General features: G+C 41.2%; 1 protein-coding gene across 1 annotated transcript; it reads left to right on the plus strand.

Moving 5' to 3' along the window:
• Positions 1 to 855: 855 nt before the first annotated feature.
• Positions 856 to 16,130, plus strand: LOC133951412 (hemicentin-1-like). The gene is made up of 18 exons (XM_062385336.1): positions 856 to 1,004; positions 1,437 to 1,793; positions 1,930 to 2,151; positions 3,020 to 3,376; positions 3,449 to 3,679; positions 3,807 to 4,067; positions 4,286 to 4,370; positions 4,497 to 4,554; positions 5,030 to 5,109; positions 9,747 to 9,874; positions 10,306 to 10,662; positions 10,735 to 10,965; positions 11,081 to 11,359; positions 12,074 to 12,334; positions 13,005 to 13,265; positions 14,579 to 14,663; positions 14,790 to 14,847; positions 15,273 to 16,130. The coding sequence occupies exons 1-18, from the start codon at positions 950 to 952 to the stop codon at positions 15,351 to 15,353; spliced, it is 3,447 nt and encodes a 1,148-aa protein (XP_062241320.1). The 5' UTR covers positions 856 to 949; the 3' UTR covers positions 15,354 to 16,130.
• Positions 16,131 to 16,575: the final 445 nt, after the last annotated feature.

The raw sequence follows: 16,575 nt of genomic DNA on the forward strand, positions 1-16,575 counted from the left end.
TAAATATATATTATAACCGTTAGAATTTAGAATTTAAGCAGATTAACACATCAGGAAGTTCCATATAGGACGAATGTGTGTTATTTTGTATTTATTTTCTGTTGAAGAACCAGTAGGAAGGAACTTTCTCACGGTACCCCGACTGGACCGATGCTGTACAAACAAACTGGTGAACTGGTGCTGTAAAAGAATATCATCTACGTGACCGTCGTGTTTACCTTCAACCCCCTCCCCCCCTCCCCCAGTCCCACTCAAGTCTACACAAGTGAACAGTTTTACACGTGTATCAGACAAAACAAGTTTGACTCATATGAGTTGAATCCCTGTGAGATATAAGTAAAGAACACTAACATGAGATTAAGAAAGAATAATTCAACATGATTTTTTAAGTCCAGTCTCCAGAAATTAAATTAAGGCTGCAAAACTCTCATTGTTATTTGCATGAAACATATTTTAATAAGTTCACGTTTCATTTCCAAAATAAAAGAACATTTCTTTATTTTAACGAGGGGATTAACTGGTGTTGGTCCATTCGTGCATGTTAATGATGGAAAGAGGAAGGAAGCCAGCGTTGAACAGGCAGGCCGGTTCAGCCCTGCTTACAGCTTCAGTTGATGGTGATACAGGTTTGGTGTGAACAGCCACTGAAGGCGTTTCTAACACTCTGTTAAATGAAGAAATTCACAGTTTGTACAAACCACATGTTACCTCTTTGTTTTAGGTTTAATATAACACCTTTAGGCTCAGCATGCATGTAAGTGTGAACAGGAAGGAAGATGGGGGTTAACAGTTCAAATTTATGTTTCTCCTACAGAATCTGTCTTTACTCTCAGACTCTTCTGTGTTGTAGGTAGACGTGTCTGTGATGTGACTGAGTTTCATCTTGTGCACATTATTTATCTGTGGAGGTTTTTGTTGTTTGAAGTCACAGACGAGAGCAGCAGCTACTATGAGTGTAACTGCAGCAGCGAATGGATTTGTTGTCCTTCTTCTCACTGTGACAGGTACTGTACCTCTACATTCATGTTCTCACTCTATTTTACACTCAGACTTCTGATTCACCAGAAGTGAGTTTGAGAAAGAAAGTAAAAAATATAAATAAACCAGTGATTCATTTTCAGATCACCACCTGTAAAGTGATTCAGAAAGAAAATATATGAAGGAATTATCATCAGAATTATTTTGTATCTTTGTTTAGAAGTTTATATCTTCTAGAGCTAAAAAAATATTCAAATACATGTTATTCTTATTATGATTATTATCATCATGACTGAGTTCCTCTCCGCTCGATGCAGGAGTTGTCATCAGTGTGTGGAGTCATTAGTTGAAATGCTATGGAATGCTGCTCATGGAAATGTGTTTCTTTTCTACAACAAGTAAAAAGTAAACTAAGTTGTTCTCTGGTGTCGTTATGAATCTGATTCTCTGTGTTACAGTGGTACAGTGTGAGAATGGATGGGATGTGAGTTACACTTCTACTGAGATCTGTGCCGTCAGAGGATCAACAGTGGACATTACCTGTACCTACACATACCCATCCACAATCAATAACCATGATACTACAGTTCAGGAAACGTTCTGGTTCATTAAAGAGAGTAATGGGATTCACGTTGATCTGAGGACTGATCCAGAGTATTCAGGTCGTGTGGAGAATCTCTGTGGAAACAACAAGTGCACTCTGAGAATCTCTAACCTGAGAGAGAGCGACTCAGCTGTGTACAAGTTCAGGTTCACAACAAACCAACCTACTGGGAGTTTAACTGGTTCAGCTGGAGTCACTCTGTCTGTCACTGGTAACATTTACATCTGAACATTCATTCATTTATTTCCTACATCTTGTTTCGTTCACTTCAGTATGTCTGTGCACTTTTATATGCATGTATGTGTTGTCAGTTTGGACTAAAATGAATTCCTTATTCTCACACACAGATTTGCATGTGCAGGTGAGCTCATCATTGAGGGATGACTCTTTATACTGGGCAGTGCTCAGGTGTCAGAGCAGTTGTCATCTTCCGGATCATCTAAACTACGTCTGGTACAAGAATCAAGATGAGACGGAGGAAGGAGAAATTTTTTTTAATATTTTTCATCGTACAGACAGAGTTTCCTGTGCTGTTAAAGGAAACGAGGATTTCCGCTCTCCGTCAATGTGTGAGTTTATTCTTCAGTATTTCACAAACAGCACAATCTGCTGGAGTATTTGAGATAATGCAATGTACAATAACTTCATGTGTCTTTAAATACTTTTTTCTGCATGGGCATATTGAATTATTGGGACACTACTGTCAGTACTGACGAACTAGTGAGGTACTAGTACTAGTATTCTGCTTGTGTAAATATAGATGGAAGACATGACTGCTTTCCAGAAGTGAAGCCAAAGCATCTTGATGTCCCCCTGTTGGCTGGCTGCTGTATAGAACATACATCCTGTCTCCTCCATGTTAGTGGGAAGGACATGGACCAATCTAAAAAGTCAAATACATTTTTCGCAAAGATGGTTTCTGTCATTTTAGGTCGTTCTTATCTCACTCTATTGTTCATGTTTCTTATAAGTTCAGTTTTATTTAGTTATTTGATGAAATGAAAATTAGATTAAACTTCATTATTGACAACTGAGGCTGACTCAGGATTGGTCGAGCTCATGTATGGGAGGGACCTTGATACTGTGGCTCCATCTCCGGATCACTACTGTGCAGACTGTGGTTCCAAATGTGAAAGATGGCAGCGTTGGTATCCAGGATATTTTGGCTTCATTTCTGGAGAGTGGGAGGAAGTAAGTTATAAGAGCAACTTATACAAGGTCCCTCATGTTCCTCACCTCTAACAGTGTGTTTCTCCCTCACTCTGAAGTCTAAAGGGAACTTCACTGTGTTTTATGTGAACTGAAAGTTTCCTCATTTTGGCATCATCCTCATCTTAAAATGAAAACCTGCCGACTGGTGATTCACCAGAGAAAATACATTAGTTTTATAAATGTATAAGTTTATCTTCTGATTCTCTGATGTGCTCTGTGTTACAGTGGTATGGAGTCAGATTGACTGGGGTGTGAGTTACACTTCTACTGAGATCTGTGCCTCCAGAGGATCAACAGTGGACATTACCTGTACCTACACATACCCATCCACATTTAATAACAATGATACTACAGTTCAGGAAACATTCTGGTTCATTCAAGAGAGTAATGGGATTCACGTTGATCTAAGGACGGATCCGGAGTATTCAGGTCGTGTGGAGAATCTCTGTGGAAACAACAAGTGCACTCTGAGAATCTCTAACCTGAGAGAGAGAGACTCAGCTGTGTACAAGTTCAGGTTCACAACAAACCAACCTGGAGGGAGTTTTACTGGTTCAGCTGGAGTCACTCTGTCTGTCTCAGGTAACATTTACATTAGAGTCAGTTTGAAATGTTAGTGTGTATGTTGAATTAAAACTACATGTTTGTTCACAGACCATCAGCTCCAGGTACATGTGAGGAGATCAACAACCTATCCATCTTCTACCTGGACAGAGCTGACCTGTCACAGAAGGTGTCAGCTCCCTGATCATCTTTCCTACGTTTGGTACAATAACAATAAACCTGTTGGACGAAAAAAATACTTTCACCTCCGACACTTTAATCCTGAAGACAGCTATCACTGTGCTATAAAAGGACAGGAGCGTTTCCCTTCTCCTACTTTGTGTGAGTTTACTACTCATGAAGCTTCAATAATGTGGAAATAATTTAAATTTAAACTTTTTACAAATAATACAGGCAGTGTTTTGATTTTGTATTCTCAACCTGTGTGTTAATATAGACTATCCTTCAGATGCTCCAAAGCCTCCCTCTGTGTCAGTGAGTCCCTCTGGTGAGATCATGGAGGGCAGCTCGGTGACTCTGACCTGCAGCAGTGATGCTAACCCAGCAGCTAACTACACCTGGTACAAGGAGGACGAGGACTCACCAACAGTATCAGGACAAAACTTCACCATCACTAATATCACATCTGAACATGGTGGAAAGTATCAGTGTGAGGCCCAGAACACACATGGACGTAGTAAGGCCACCTTACATCTGAGTGTTGGAGCAGGTGATTTTAGCACTCTGACTTTCACAGCACCCCCCCCCCCCTTCTTTGCATTGCACCAGAACCTCAAACCATCAATACTCAGGATTTCCAGATGTGTCACAACTGTATATCAAGCCCATCATATTGCACATGAACAATACTGACTGACCAACAGCATCACCTGGCAAACTGAGTCATCAGTCTAACCCCACTGCTAATGTCTCCTGTGTGTTGTCTAGGGAAGTCAGTGATAATCATGAATACCATCAGACTGACTCTGGTGGTCGTGCTGGTTCCAGTGCTTGTTTGGACTCTGTGGACGAGGTAAAACAAATCCATCAGTTCAACCTCTGCTCTTTGACTGTCTTCTTCAAATGTCTTCAAACACTAGATTCAGTGTTATGAAGTTCATTTTGTCAAATGTTGTGTTTGTTGTTGTTTTCGATCCAGGATGAAGAAAACTCTGAGCTTGAAATCAGAAGTGAATGAAGCTGTGGAGATGATAGAGGTGAGAGACAGTGAGGCCAAAAGAATGACTCCATATCACTGTTATCATCTCAATATGTTAGAGAAAGAGATAAAATATTTCTTGGATCAGCTACTTTGTCTGAATCTGCCCCAAAATGTTAAAGGTTCCACCCCCTCTCCTCCAAATATGGTTACTTCTGGTTTCATAAAAGCAAGATGGCTCTGGACAACATGTGAAAAAATCAAAGGCTTCAAAATGGCCGCTCACAGACCAATGGGTGACATCACAGTGTGTTGACACTTCTTTCTTGGTCCATGTCCCGTCCTTCCACCAAGTTTTGTGGAAATCAGTTAATCACTTTTTGTGTTATCCTGCTGATGAACAAACAAATGACAGGACAGGGTGGGGGGGGGCACAACTACTTTCAAACTGTTTTGAATGAACTGTGATTATTTGCAGGTTTCATGAATAAAGTCCTATGAGGCTTAATATTTTCTCATCTCTCCTCCATCAGTTAGACAACTGTCCTGTGTATGAGAACATCGCTGCTGCTGCACAGACAGAAGACACAGAGGAGCAGGAAGACCTGGTGTGAAGCCTCAGGTCAGAGCCACTGGGACAAACACAACCAAGATGGACGACTTCAGAGAACATCCGTACAAGATGGTTTTACAGAAAACAAAGTGTGTAATTATTAAATACAGGAAATCTGTCCAAGCAGCAAAATATCTGAGTGCATGCGCAGAGTTTGAGCACAAGCAGAGTAAATCTAAGCTCCAGCAGGAGCTGTGTGAGTGCAAGCGCATTGTGTTGAGTAAAAACAACGAAATCTGAACGTGCAAGTCCAGCTCCCAAACTAAAAGACCAGTTTAAGAGGAAAACGACCATACATTTCCTTTCTACTCATGGTTTCCTGTTTTCTTTTCTCCTCAGGTGCACTGTGATTGGTTGAAAGTATGCAAGAGGGAACAGGAAGTATCTGTCTCTCCATCCCTGGTTGTAGCCGTTTGTACAGCATGACCATTAGAGCAAGAGTATTGTTGTGTTGTGTCTTTTCTTTTTCTTTGCTGATGGTTCCAGTCGTCCAGTTTTCGCAGCTTTATTTCTGTGAGCTTTAGTTCTGATGTTGGTTTAGGTTGAAGGAAGATTCTCAGATCCTACGACCCTTTGTGGGTTGGTGTGTTGGGTTTTCCTTCTTTTTTCCATTTTGCCGGCCTGTTGTTGAAGTTGTTGCCTTTCTGCAATAAATTCAATTTTTTTTATGCTGTTTCCCTCTTAACTATGTTGGACGTCTTGGTGATGAAACTTTGAGGCTGTGGAAACACCATGTGACTCATCTTGTGTCTTATACGTGATATTAATGTGGTTATTACATGGATAATGAATTATTATGTATCGTGATTTTATGATTCTTTCTTAAATAAATGTTTTTGGTCTTTTGTTTTCACTCCTTATCAATTTGTATATTTCTTTCTTTTTTAATTGATGGAGGATGTCATGTGCACACAGACACCAAAGGGGGGGGTCAGGGAAATGGTGAAGCAGATGGACCCAGGATGCAGAGTTTTGACAAAAAGTGTAATTTTAATGAAAGTCAGAATTCACCAAAGACTAGAAAGTTACATTGGTTGACACAAATTGATTGCACTGTACTCAAAAAGGTAAAAACTAAAGAAACAAAAACACAAAGGAGGCTTACACAGGGGATGTAGAGGTGCAGAGGCCCAGGAGACACAGGATTCAGAAACACAAGCGGTCAGGACAGGAACACAACGGTTTAGACAAACTGAGACAACGAGCCGACGAGGACGAAGGGAAGAACAGAGGATTATATACACACACAGGGAAGGCAGGGGCAATTGAACACAGGTGTAACACATGAGGACTGGTGCAGACAATCACAGAGACAGGAAGTGAAGAACACACTAGGAGCCGGGTCTACAAAATAAAACAGGAAACAGAAAACACTCTTAACAAATAGACTGAAAACAAAAACTAAGATGACAAACCGTTACAGGGGGATTTGAGTCACTGCCCCACTCCTTCCTCGAGAGAAAGTGACCTTTTTAAAATAAGTAACATATTCCTTTAATATTATATCCCGAACAAGTATTTTGTCATATAATAAAAAATCTAAATGTCAGGTGGGGAGATTAGACTAGTCTCTGTACCATCCCTCCCTCCACGTCTCCTGCACAGAGCTGAGCACTGGAGCTGTGGACATTTCTTCGTTCTGAGAAGCATCACGACTCGGACTCTGAATAATTCTAACAGCGCTGCTCCAAGACAGACACTCGTTAAAGATCCGGTCTGTGTCAGAGTCTCTGTCAGAGTCTGCTTCCTCCTCACTCCTCCTCTGACTTGCGCTCACTTTACACTTTAACATTAAACCCCAGCACTGATCACAAGTTATCAGGACACCTCCAGGACTGACGTTTACTTTGTGTTGTTTTTAAATTGCTTTAGAGTTCATGAGACACACGTTTAAACCTGCAACACAACACAAGACGTGACGTGACACAGTCAGGACATCAGGGTTAAAGTGAGAGAACCATCCGGAGTCATGATCCAACATCATCGATTAATAACTAAATACATGTGGTTATCAGTTTGTGTGAAGAGGGAACGAGACCAACACACACACACAGACACACACACACTAACACTCCTGCAGACAGAAGAGTTCCTCCGACAGATTACAACGTAAGGCAGTGTTTTAACTTCTTTGCTGCAGAAGAAGCCACGCCCCGTTCATTCAGAAACATAGATATGAACTCAGCAGGTTTTTATAAAGTTCAGTTCTAAATGTGATGATGAGAAAACATCAGAGGAACAAAGTCACTTGTTGACCTGCGGAGTAATGGCCTCAGTGCAGTGGAGCTGCTAAGGGGGGCCAGGTGGGGCCAGGCGGGGCCACCTTGATAGAGTAAAGGTAATAATCAGAGTTTGTCCTTTTAAGCTTTAGGTGCAGGACACAAGTCAGTGTCCAATGTCCAATCAGTGTGGAGAGCACTGACCACTGTCATAGACTCACTGTTGAAATGGAAATCCTTATTTTGTAAGTTACAGCACAACTGTAAGAACAGTAACAGTCTATAATACCTTTTAAAGCACTTTCTAAATAAAACTGATTTCATATTTGTCTGACTGATTTTATTAACTGATGAGAAAGCAGCCATGGGACATTGTGTATGTGTGACACTTTGAATTTTTGTTTTCTCAATACACCCAGACCACAAAGTTGATCCAACTTGAAAAAGGTTGTAGCGTAGGTTTTCTAAATGGAGAAAATATAAAAGTTGGGCTCCAGACAGGGATTCTTCGCCTGTCAACATTTACAATATATCCCGGTAGGAGAGGTAACCCGGATAGCTCATGTACCTAGCTACGCAAAACATCAAAGGAAAATAAATCAAATCCATAAATACGGTTAATCAGTATATCCTCATTATCTAATTTACTCAGGTTAACATCAAATCCAATAAGTACGATAGATAGATCAACAGAAAAATAACAATTTTCAACCAAAATCTTCAGTACACCATGAAATCAAATTCTTTTCAAAATAAGAACAATTAACCGTCCCTTCGTGTAAACGTGTGGAATAAACGTTCATTAAGAGTTCAAGTTCAAATGTTTGTTGGTGTGTGTGGGGGGGGGTTTGTTGGAGAGGGGAGTAAGGGTCCAATGAAAAGGTGCAGTAAGGGAAATGTTTGTTCTTTTGCTTAGGAGGGCCTTTATCTCCAGGTAGAGGGACGAGAAGGGTGTATTTTCCAGAGGCAAGCGAGCTGGGTGAAGCCAGGAGAGGGTAAAGAGGGGACTTATCTGACTGGTTCCATCCAGGACTGAGGGAATCGCGTTCTGGTCCGAGCAGGGTCCATGGGTTTAAAATCCACTTCCGGCTCCAGGGATCAGCTTCTGTTCCTCAGGGTCCAGACATTGGTGCCATCACTCCATCCAGTTCTTGGTCATCTTTCTTTACTTGTTTAGCTGTTTTTTTCTCCTTTCTACCGTCACGCTACTTCACCTGTTTACACTCCATACTCCTTTGTTTGAGTTTCCCTCTCTTTTTCCCACACAGGCGTGTCACCTTTATTATCTTCCTGGCCCCTCCTTTTCCTGTTGAGGCCCAAAGGCCCATTCTGTCCTTTTAGTTTTCCTCAAATCTGCTACAAGGTGAGTGAATAAATTGTCTTCATATCTACTTATTAAATTAGATTAAAAAAACAGAATTTACCTAATTTTGGCAGATTTGACTAATTTCAAAACGGTAAGTAAAGTTAACTCTCGAAGTTAAACCAACTCGTCTGATTTGACTGAACAGTTGTGTTTACTCTGGCTTCATCCATATAACTGTGTTGTTAAACAGAAACGATCTCTCTCCACGTTCTGCTTGTGCTTTAATGTAGAATCAGACTAATCAGAACAATCAGCTCCAGAGTTGAGGTGGAGTTCATGTGAATTTCACAGTCGGGAACTAATTCTTCTGATTATTCCGACTCCTCGTAAACACACAACCAGAGCACAGTGGGAGGCTCCGCCCATCTGACCCAACAGTCGATGGTTCCTGTGTCGCTCTACTGCTCACGTGCACCTGTGAATGAGCTCATGAAGTCCAGTCTACTCAAGTGAACAGTTTTACATGTCGATCAGACAAAACAAGTTTGACCCACATGAGTTGAATCCTTGTGATAAATAAGTAAAGAACACTAAAGTAATGTAAGTTTGCACAATTATGACCTTTTAAGATGTGTTTTTATGACCCAGTTTTCATATGGACTGGAGCTGTAAATAAACAAGAACTGACTTCTAACATGAGATTAAGAAAGAATAATTCAACATGATTTTTAAGTCCAGTCTCAAGAAATTAAAGAAACTGTTAAGGATTTCTATCTGTCATCGTGACTTACTGACAAACATGGTTTCTCAAGGGTGGAATAAAGCTGCTGATGTGGCTTCACCACAAATACCTCTCTCTCTCTCTCTCTCTCTCTCCCTCTCTCTCTCGTTTCTAGCACTCTGTTAAATGAAGAAATTCACAGTTGGTACAAACCACATGTTACCTCTTTGTTTTAGGTTTAATATAACACCTTTAGGCTCAGCATGCATGTAAGTGTGAACAGGAAGGAAGGTGGGGGTTAACAGTTCAAATGTATCTTTCTCTTAAAGAATCTGTATTTCTTCTCAGCCTCTTCTGTGTTGTAGGTAGACGTGTCTGTGATGTGACTGAGTTTCATCTTGTGCACATTATTTATCTGTGGAGGTTTTTGTTGTTTGAAGTCACAGACGAGAGCAGCAGCTACTATGAGTGTAACTGCAGCAGCGAATGGATTTGTTGTCCTTCTTCTCACTGTGACAGGTACTGTACCTCTACATTCATGTTCTCACTCTATTTTACACTCAGACTTCTGATTCACCAGAAGTGAGTTTGAGAAAGAAAGTAAAAAATATAAATAAACCAGTGATTCATTTTCAGATCACCACCTGTAAAGTGATTCAGAAAGAAAATATATGAAGGAATTATCATCAGAATTATTTTGTATCTTTGTTTAGAAGTTTATATCTTCTAAAGCTAAAAAAATATTCAAATACATGTTATTCTTATTATGATTATTATCATCATGACTGAGTTCCTCTCCGCTCGATGCAGGACTTGTCATCAGTGTGTGGAGTCATTAGTTGAAATGCTATGGAATGCTGCTCATGGAAATGTGTTTCTTTTCTACAACAAGTAAAAAGTAAACTAAGTGTTCTCTGGTGTTGTTATGAATCTGATTCTCTGTGTTACAGTGGTACAGTGTGAGAATGGATGGGATGTGAGTTACACTTCTACTGAGATCTGTGCTGTCAGAGGATCAACAGTGGAAATTACCTGTACCTACACATACCCATCCACAATCAATAACCATGATACTACAGTTCAGGAAACGTTCTGGTTCATTAAAGTGAGTAAGGGGAATTACGTTGATCTAAGGACGGATCCGGAGTATTCAGGTCGTGTGGAGAATCTCTGTGGAAACAACAAGTGCACTCTGAGAATCTCTAACCTGAGAGAGAGCGACTCAGCTGTGTACAAGTTCAGGTTCACAACAAACCAACCTGGAGGGAGTTTTTTTGGTTCAGTTGGAGTCACTCTGTCTGTCACAGGTAACATTTTTATTAGAGTCAGTTTGAAATGTTGGTGTGTATGTTGAAATAAAATCACATGTTTGTTCACAGACCCTCAGCTCCAGGTACATGTGAGGAGATCAACAGCCAATCCATCTTCTACCTGGACAGAGCTGACCTGTCACAGCAGGTGTCAGCTCCCTGATCATCTTTCCTACGTTTGGTACAATAACAATAAACCTGTTGGACGAAGAAAATACTTTCACCTCCGACACTTTAATCCTGAAGACAGCTATCACTGTGCTATAGAAGGACAGGAGCGTTTCCCTTCTCCTACTTTGTGTGAGTTTACTACTCATGAAGCTTCAATAATGTGGAAATAATTTAAATTTAAACTTTTTACAAATAATACAGGCAGTGTTTTGATTTTGTATTCTCATCCTGTGTGTTAATATAGACTATCCTTCAGATGCTCCAAAGCCTCCCTCTGTGTCAGTGAGTCCCTCTGGTGAGATCATGGAGGGCAGCTCGGTGACTCTGACCTGCAGCAGTGATGCTAACCCAGCAGCTAAATACACCTGGTACAAGAGAAGTGAAGATAAACAAGTTCAACGTCTCAGTGAAGAGACACAATTTGTCCTCAGCTCCATCCGGTCGTCAGACTCTGGAGAGTATTACTGCACAGCTGAGAATGAGCTGGGAAGGAGTTCAGCAAACATCTTTATTACTGTGACTTGTGAGTGAACACAGGTTATTAAGTGAAGATATATTGAATCTGTAACATTCTTTGTCCTTTACATTTTAAATGTGCAGATATGGGTCGTTTGACTTCTGCCCCATAAATATTCACAGTCAGACCATCAGCAGCACAAAGAGGAATCCACCCAGCGTCAGTAAAAACATCCATAAAGTTTTCACCATCCTCAGTAAACTTGAAAAATATTTCCTTCACTGTGCACATTCACGTGACAAGCAAACAGCTCTCAGCAGACAGTGGTGAAATATAATAAATTCTCCTTTTCACACGTCACACACACACCTCCCAGCAGGGGGAGCAGTGGCTCATTGACATTTTAAGAGACACGCCCACAACAGGCTACTCTGAACAGGGCTCTTCACACGTTTTATTAGGTAGAAACTCTGTCTAATGTGGAAAAGGATCATAATATGTCACGTTTAAGTCCAAGTTACAAACTGGGCTATGGTTTGGAAATCTTAGGACATTCAGGGGAGTCTGGAAACAGTAGTGCAACAGGAAATCATTGAAAATAACATCTCACTTAACAACAAGAACAATTTACCTGTGTCAGTTTAGCAACCTTGCTGTTGTTACTCAGTGACTCCACTCACCTGAGAACCTTTGACTTTAACACATCGTATCATATATGTCCCCAAATGTTAAACACAATGTCTGTCATCTGTTATCATCATTCTGTTTCCACACATACAGACGCTCCAAAGCCTCCGTCTGTGTCAGTGAGTCCCTCTGGTGAGATCATGGAGGGCAGCTCGGTGACTCTGACCTGCAGCAGTGATGCTAACCCAGCAGCTCACTACACCTGGTACAAGGAGAACCGAACTCTGCTTCAAGGACCAGAGGGCGTTTATCGTCTCTCCTCCATCAGCTCTGGGGACAGTGGGGTCTACTCCTGCAAGTCTGAGAATCAGTACGGACGGATCAACTCCACGTCTCTACACTTAGACGTCCAGTGTGAGTAGAAAACATCCACATGTCCATGAAACCCAGCCTCTCATAGAAGGTTCCAGGGTCCTTCCCATTATCTGGATTAACACAAAACTTTCCTCAGTTTTCATGCTAATCGACTCAACAAACTTAAAATCAACAACCAACAAACAAACAGACTGGGGTGAAAACATCTGTTGTTGCATGGCTACACTATATGAAGTCATTTTCTAAATTCATAGTGACGACATTCCCATCATATGATTATAGTTTATTTTTCTATGTATACAAGCTTTAGGTCATCTCTATAGTCCTATTAGAGGCAGGAATGAAGCAGATAGACAGTTTTAAGAACTCATGATGTAAATCTCTAACTTCTTTGTGACATAACTTATAAGTCATCTATCATTATACAATGGGGAATAATGTTCTGATCAGTATGTGATTTAGTCTCTCTGCTATTAGTGGAAATATCTTGGAAAATTATTCTTTTGGGTTAAATCTTTGCTCATCTTGACCTTAGACCTTTGACCGATCAGCTGCAGAGTTAATATTCACTATAATATTCAGTAAGTTTTTTCATGAGTTGAGTAATTTTGCACATTCACACACACAGGCTGAAAACAGAACCCTCAGTACCTGATTCTGTCTCAGATATTTCTGAGTTGATTTCATGATCTTGCATGTTTTACACCAGACGCTCCAAAGCCTCCCTCTGTGTCAGTGACTTCCTCTGGTGAGATCATGGAGGGCAGCTCGGTGACTCTGACCTGCAGCAGTGATGCTAACCCAGCAGCTAACTACACCTGGTACAAGGAGGACGAGGACTCACCAACTGCATCAGGACAAATCTTCACCATCATTAATATCACAGCTGAACATGGTGGAAAGTATCCGTGTGAGGCCCAGAACACACTAGGACGTAGTAAGGCCACCATACATCTGACTGTTGGAGCAGGTGATTTAAGCACTCTTACATTTACAGCCTACACCCCCCCCCCTCCTCCTTTTCATTGACCCAGAAACTTAAACCATCAATACTCAGGATTTCCAGATGAGTCACAGCTGTATATCATGCTCATCTTATTTCACATGAACAATTCAGACTGACCAACAGCATCACCTGGCAAACTGAGTCATCAGTCTAACCCAGGGGTGTCAAACATGCTGCCTGCGGGCTGGATACGGCCCGCCAGGGGGTCCAGCTCGGCCCGCTGGATGCAAGGCATACTCTAAACTACTGTTTGCGAACAGTGAACTCAGGTTCATGTTAATTTGTTAAATCATCATCGTATCAGGCCAGTATGAAATACCAGGCGTGTGAAATATGTGTGTGTGTCCCCAGACAGCCCACACAGGCCCCGGGGCTCCGAACCCACTTAATTGCTCAGAGACACAGACATGAGATCAGAGCTCGTTCCCGCGAAGCAGCCGGTCAGGGACAAACAAGACAGACTGTTCTAAAACCAAGTCAAAAAGAAAGTACGATGAAGCCTGTCTCGCTCTTGGGTTCACAGTGAATGAAGGAGGACATGAGGAGACACCAGTGTGGATTTTAGGTCTGAAAACTCTGGCAGCTGACAGTATGAGACCCTACAAATTAAGAAGACACTTGGAAACATTACACTCCAGTCACATGCATGTGTTCTTTTTTGTTGAGCTTTATCAACCAAAAGTTCTTCAATTAAGTTGAATTTAAGCAAAGTTAAAACAGATTAACAAAAATAATAGTGCATGTTTTAATATATCTGTTTCCTACCATAATTGTTGTGGAAATCATTGTTAATAATGATTAACAGAGAAATAATTAACATTGACGTGATCAGACAGTCTCTTCACATATATTATTATTTTTATTCAAAGGTGATCTTTGCAACTTTGTTTTTCAGGAAGTTTGTATCAAACAAGTAGCCCTTCTTACTAGTCAGAACCTTAGAAGTAGCTATCAGTTTCAAAAAGGTTGGCTGCCATAGACCATCGGTTCCCAAACTGGAGTACGGGGTATGCGAAGTGTAGGAGGCTTGAATCCCATCTCAGCCGGCCCTCACCTTTCACCTTCAATGCTGGTCGGAACCCCCCCCCCCCCCCGTTATGTTGGTTTCATGTCGCGTCGTCCAGGGGGCAGCGGTGAAAAAAATATATATATATATATAAGATTTGAGTGGTCTGGCCCTCTTGAGATCAAAGCAGGCAGTATGTTGCCCCATAACTAAAATGAGTTTGACACCCCTGGTCTAACCACACTGCTAATGTCTCCTGTCTGTTGTCCAGGGAAGTCAGTGATAATCATGAATACCATCAGGTACACTCTGGTGGTCATGCTGGTTCCAGTACTTGTATGGACTCTGTGGACGAGGTAAAACAAATCCATCAGTTCACCCTCTGCTCTTTGAATGTCTTCTTCAAATGTCTTCAAACACTAGATTCAGTGTTATGAAGTTCATTTTGTCAAATGTTGTGTTTGTTGTTGTTTTGGATCCAGGATGAAGAAAACTCTGAGCTTGAAATCAGAAGTGAATGAAGCTGTGGAGATGATAGAGGTGAGAGACAGTGAGGCCAAAAGAATGACTCCATATCACTGTTATCATCTCACAATGTTAGAGAAAGAGAGAAAACATTTCTTGGATCAGCTGCTTTGTCTGAATCTGCCCCAAAATGTAAAAGGTTCCACCCCCTCTCCTCCAAATATGGTTACTTCAAAAAACAAAGATGGCGCTGGACAACATGTCAAAAATAGAGGATTCAAAATGGCAGCTCACAAACCAATGGGTGACGTCACAGTGCGTTGACACGTGGAAATCAATTTATCACTTTTTGTGTAATCCTGCTGATGAACAAACAAACAAATGGACAGGGGGGGGGGGCGCAACTACGTTCAACCTGTTTTGAATGAACTGTGATTATTTGCAGGTTTCATGAATAAGGTCCAGTGAAGCTTAATATTTTCTCATCTCTCTCCCATCAGTTAGACAACTGTCCTGTGTATGAGAACATCGCTGCTGCAGCACAGACAGAAGACACAGAGGAGCAGGAAGACCTGGTGTGAAGCATCAGGTCAGAGCCACTGGGACAAACACAACCAAGATGGACGACTTCAGAGAACATCCGTACAAGATGGTTTTACAGAAACCATAGTGTGTAGTTATTAAATACAGGAAATCTGTCCAAGCAGCAAAATTTCTGAGTGCAAGCGCAGAGTTTGAGCACAAGCAGAGTAAATCTAAGCACCAGCAGGAGCTTTGTGAGTGCAAGCGCAGTGTGTTGAGTAAAAACACCACGAAATCTGAACGTGCAAGTCCAGCTCCCAAACTAAAAGACCACTTTAAGAGGAAAACGACCATACATTTCCTTTCTACTCATGGTTTCCTGTTTTCTTTCCTCACAGGTGCACTGTGATTGGTTGAAAGTATGCAAGAGGGAACAGGAAGTATCTGAGTATTGTGTCTTTTCTTTTTCTTTTCTGCTCACAGAAATAAAGTTTTCGCAGCTTTATTTCTGTGAGCTTTAGTTCTGATGTTGGTTTAGGTTGAAGAAAGATTCTCAGATCCTTCGACCCTTTGTGGGTTGGTGTGTTGGGTTTTCCTTCTTTTGTCCATTTTGCCGGCCTGTTGTTGAAGTTGTTGTCTTTTCTTCAATTTCCCTCTTAACTACGTTGGACGTCTTGGTGATGAAACTTTGAGGCTGTGGTAACACCACGTGACTCATCTTGTGTCTTATACGTGATATTAATGTGGTTAATACATGGATAATGAATTATTATGTATCGTGATTTTATGATTCTTTCTTAAATAAATGTTTTTGATCTTTTTGTTTTCACTCCTTATCAATTTGTCTGTTGATTATTGATGGAGGCTGGCATGTGCACACAGACACCAAAGGGGGGGTCAGGGAAATGGTGAAGCAGATGGACCCAGGATGCAGAGTTTTAACAAAAAGTGTAATTTTAATGAAAGACAGAATTTACCAAAGACTGTTACATGGGTTGACACTAATTGATTACACTATACTCAAAAAGGTCAAAACTAAAGAAACAAACACACACAGGAGGCTTACACAGGGGATGTAGAGGTGCAGAGGCCCAGGAGACACAGGATTCAGAAACAAAGGAGGTCAGGACAGGAACACAACGGTTTAGACAAACTTAGACAACGATCCGACGAGGACAAAGGGAAGAACAGAGGATTATATACACACACAGGGAAGGCAGGGGCAATGAACACAGGTGTAACACATGAGGACTGGTGCAGACAATCACAGAGACAGGAAGT

The sequence above is a fragment of the Platichthys flesus genome, chromosome 4, assembly GCF_949316205.1.
Source record: "Platichthys flesus chromosome 4, fPlaFle2.1, whole genome shotgun sequence".
Lineage (NCBI taxonomy): Eukaryota > Metazoa > Chordata > Actinopteri > Pleuronectiformes > Pleuronectidae > Platichthys > Platichthys flesus.

Bases quoted from the DNA above. Each gene is read 5' to 3' on its own strand.
- LOC133951412 (XM_062385336.1), top strand. From the start codon at position 950: ATGAGTGTAACTGCAGCAGCGAATGGATTTGTTGTCCTTCTTCTCACT. The intron at 4,371-4,496 runs GTAAAACAAATC...TTTTCGATCCAG, and splicing joins GTTTGGACTCTGTGGACGAG to GATGAAGAAAACTCTGAGCT. The intron at 14,848-15,272 runs GTGAGAGACAGT...CTCTCCCATCAG, and splicing joins AAGCTGTGGAGATGATAGAG to TTAGACAACTGTCCTGTGTA.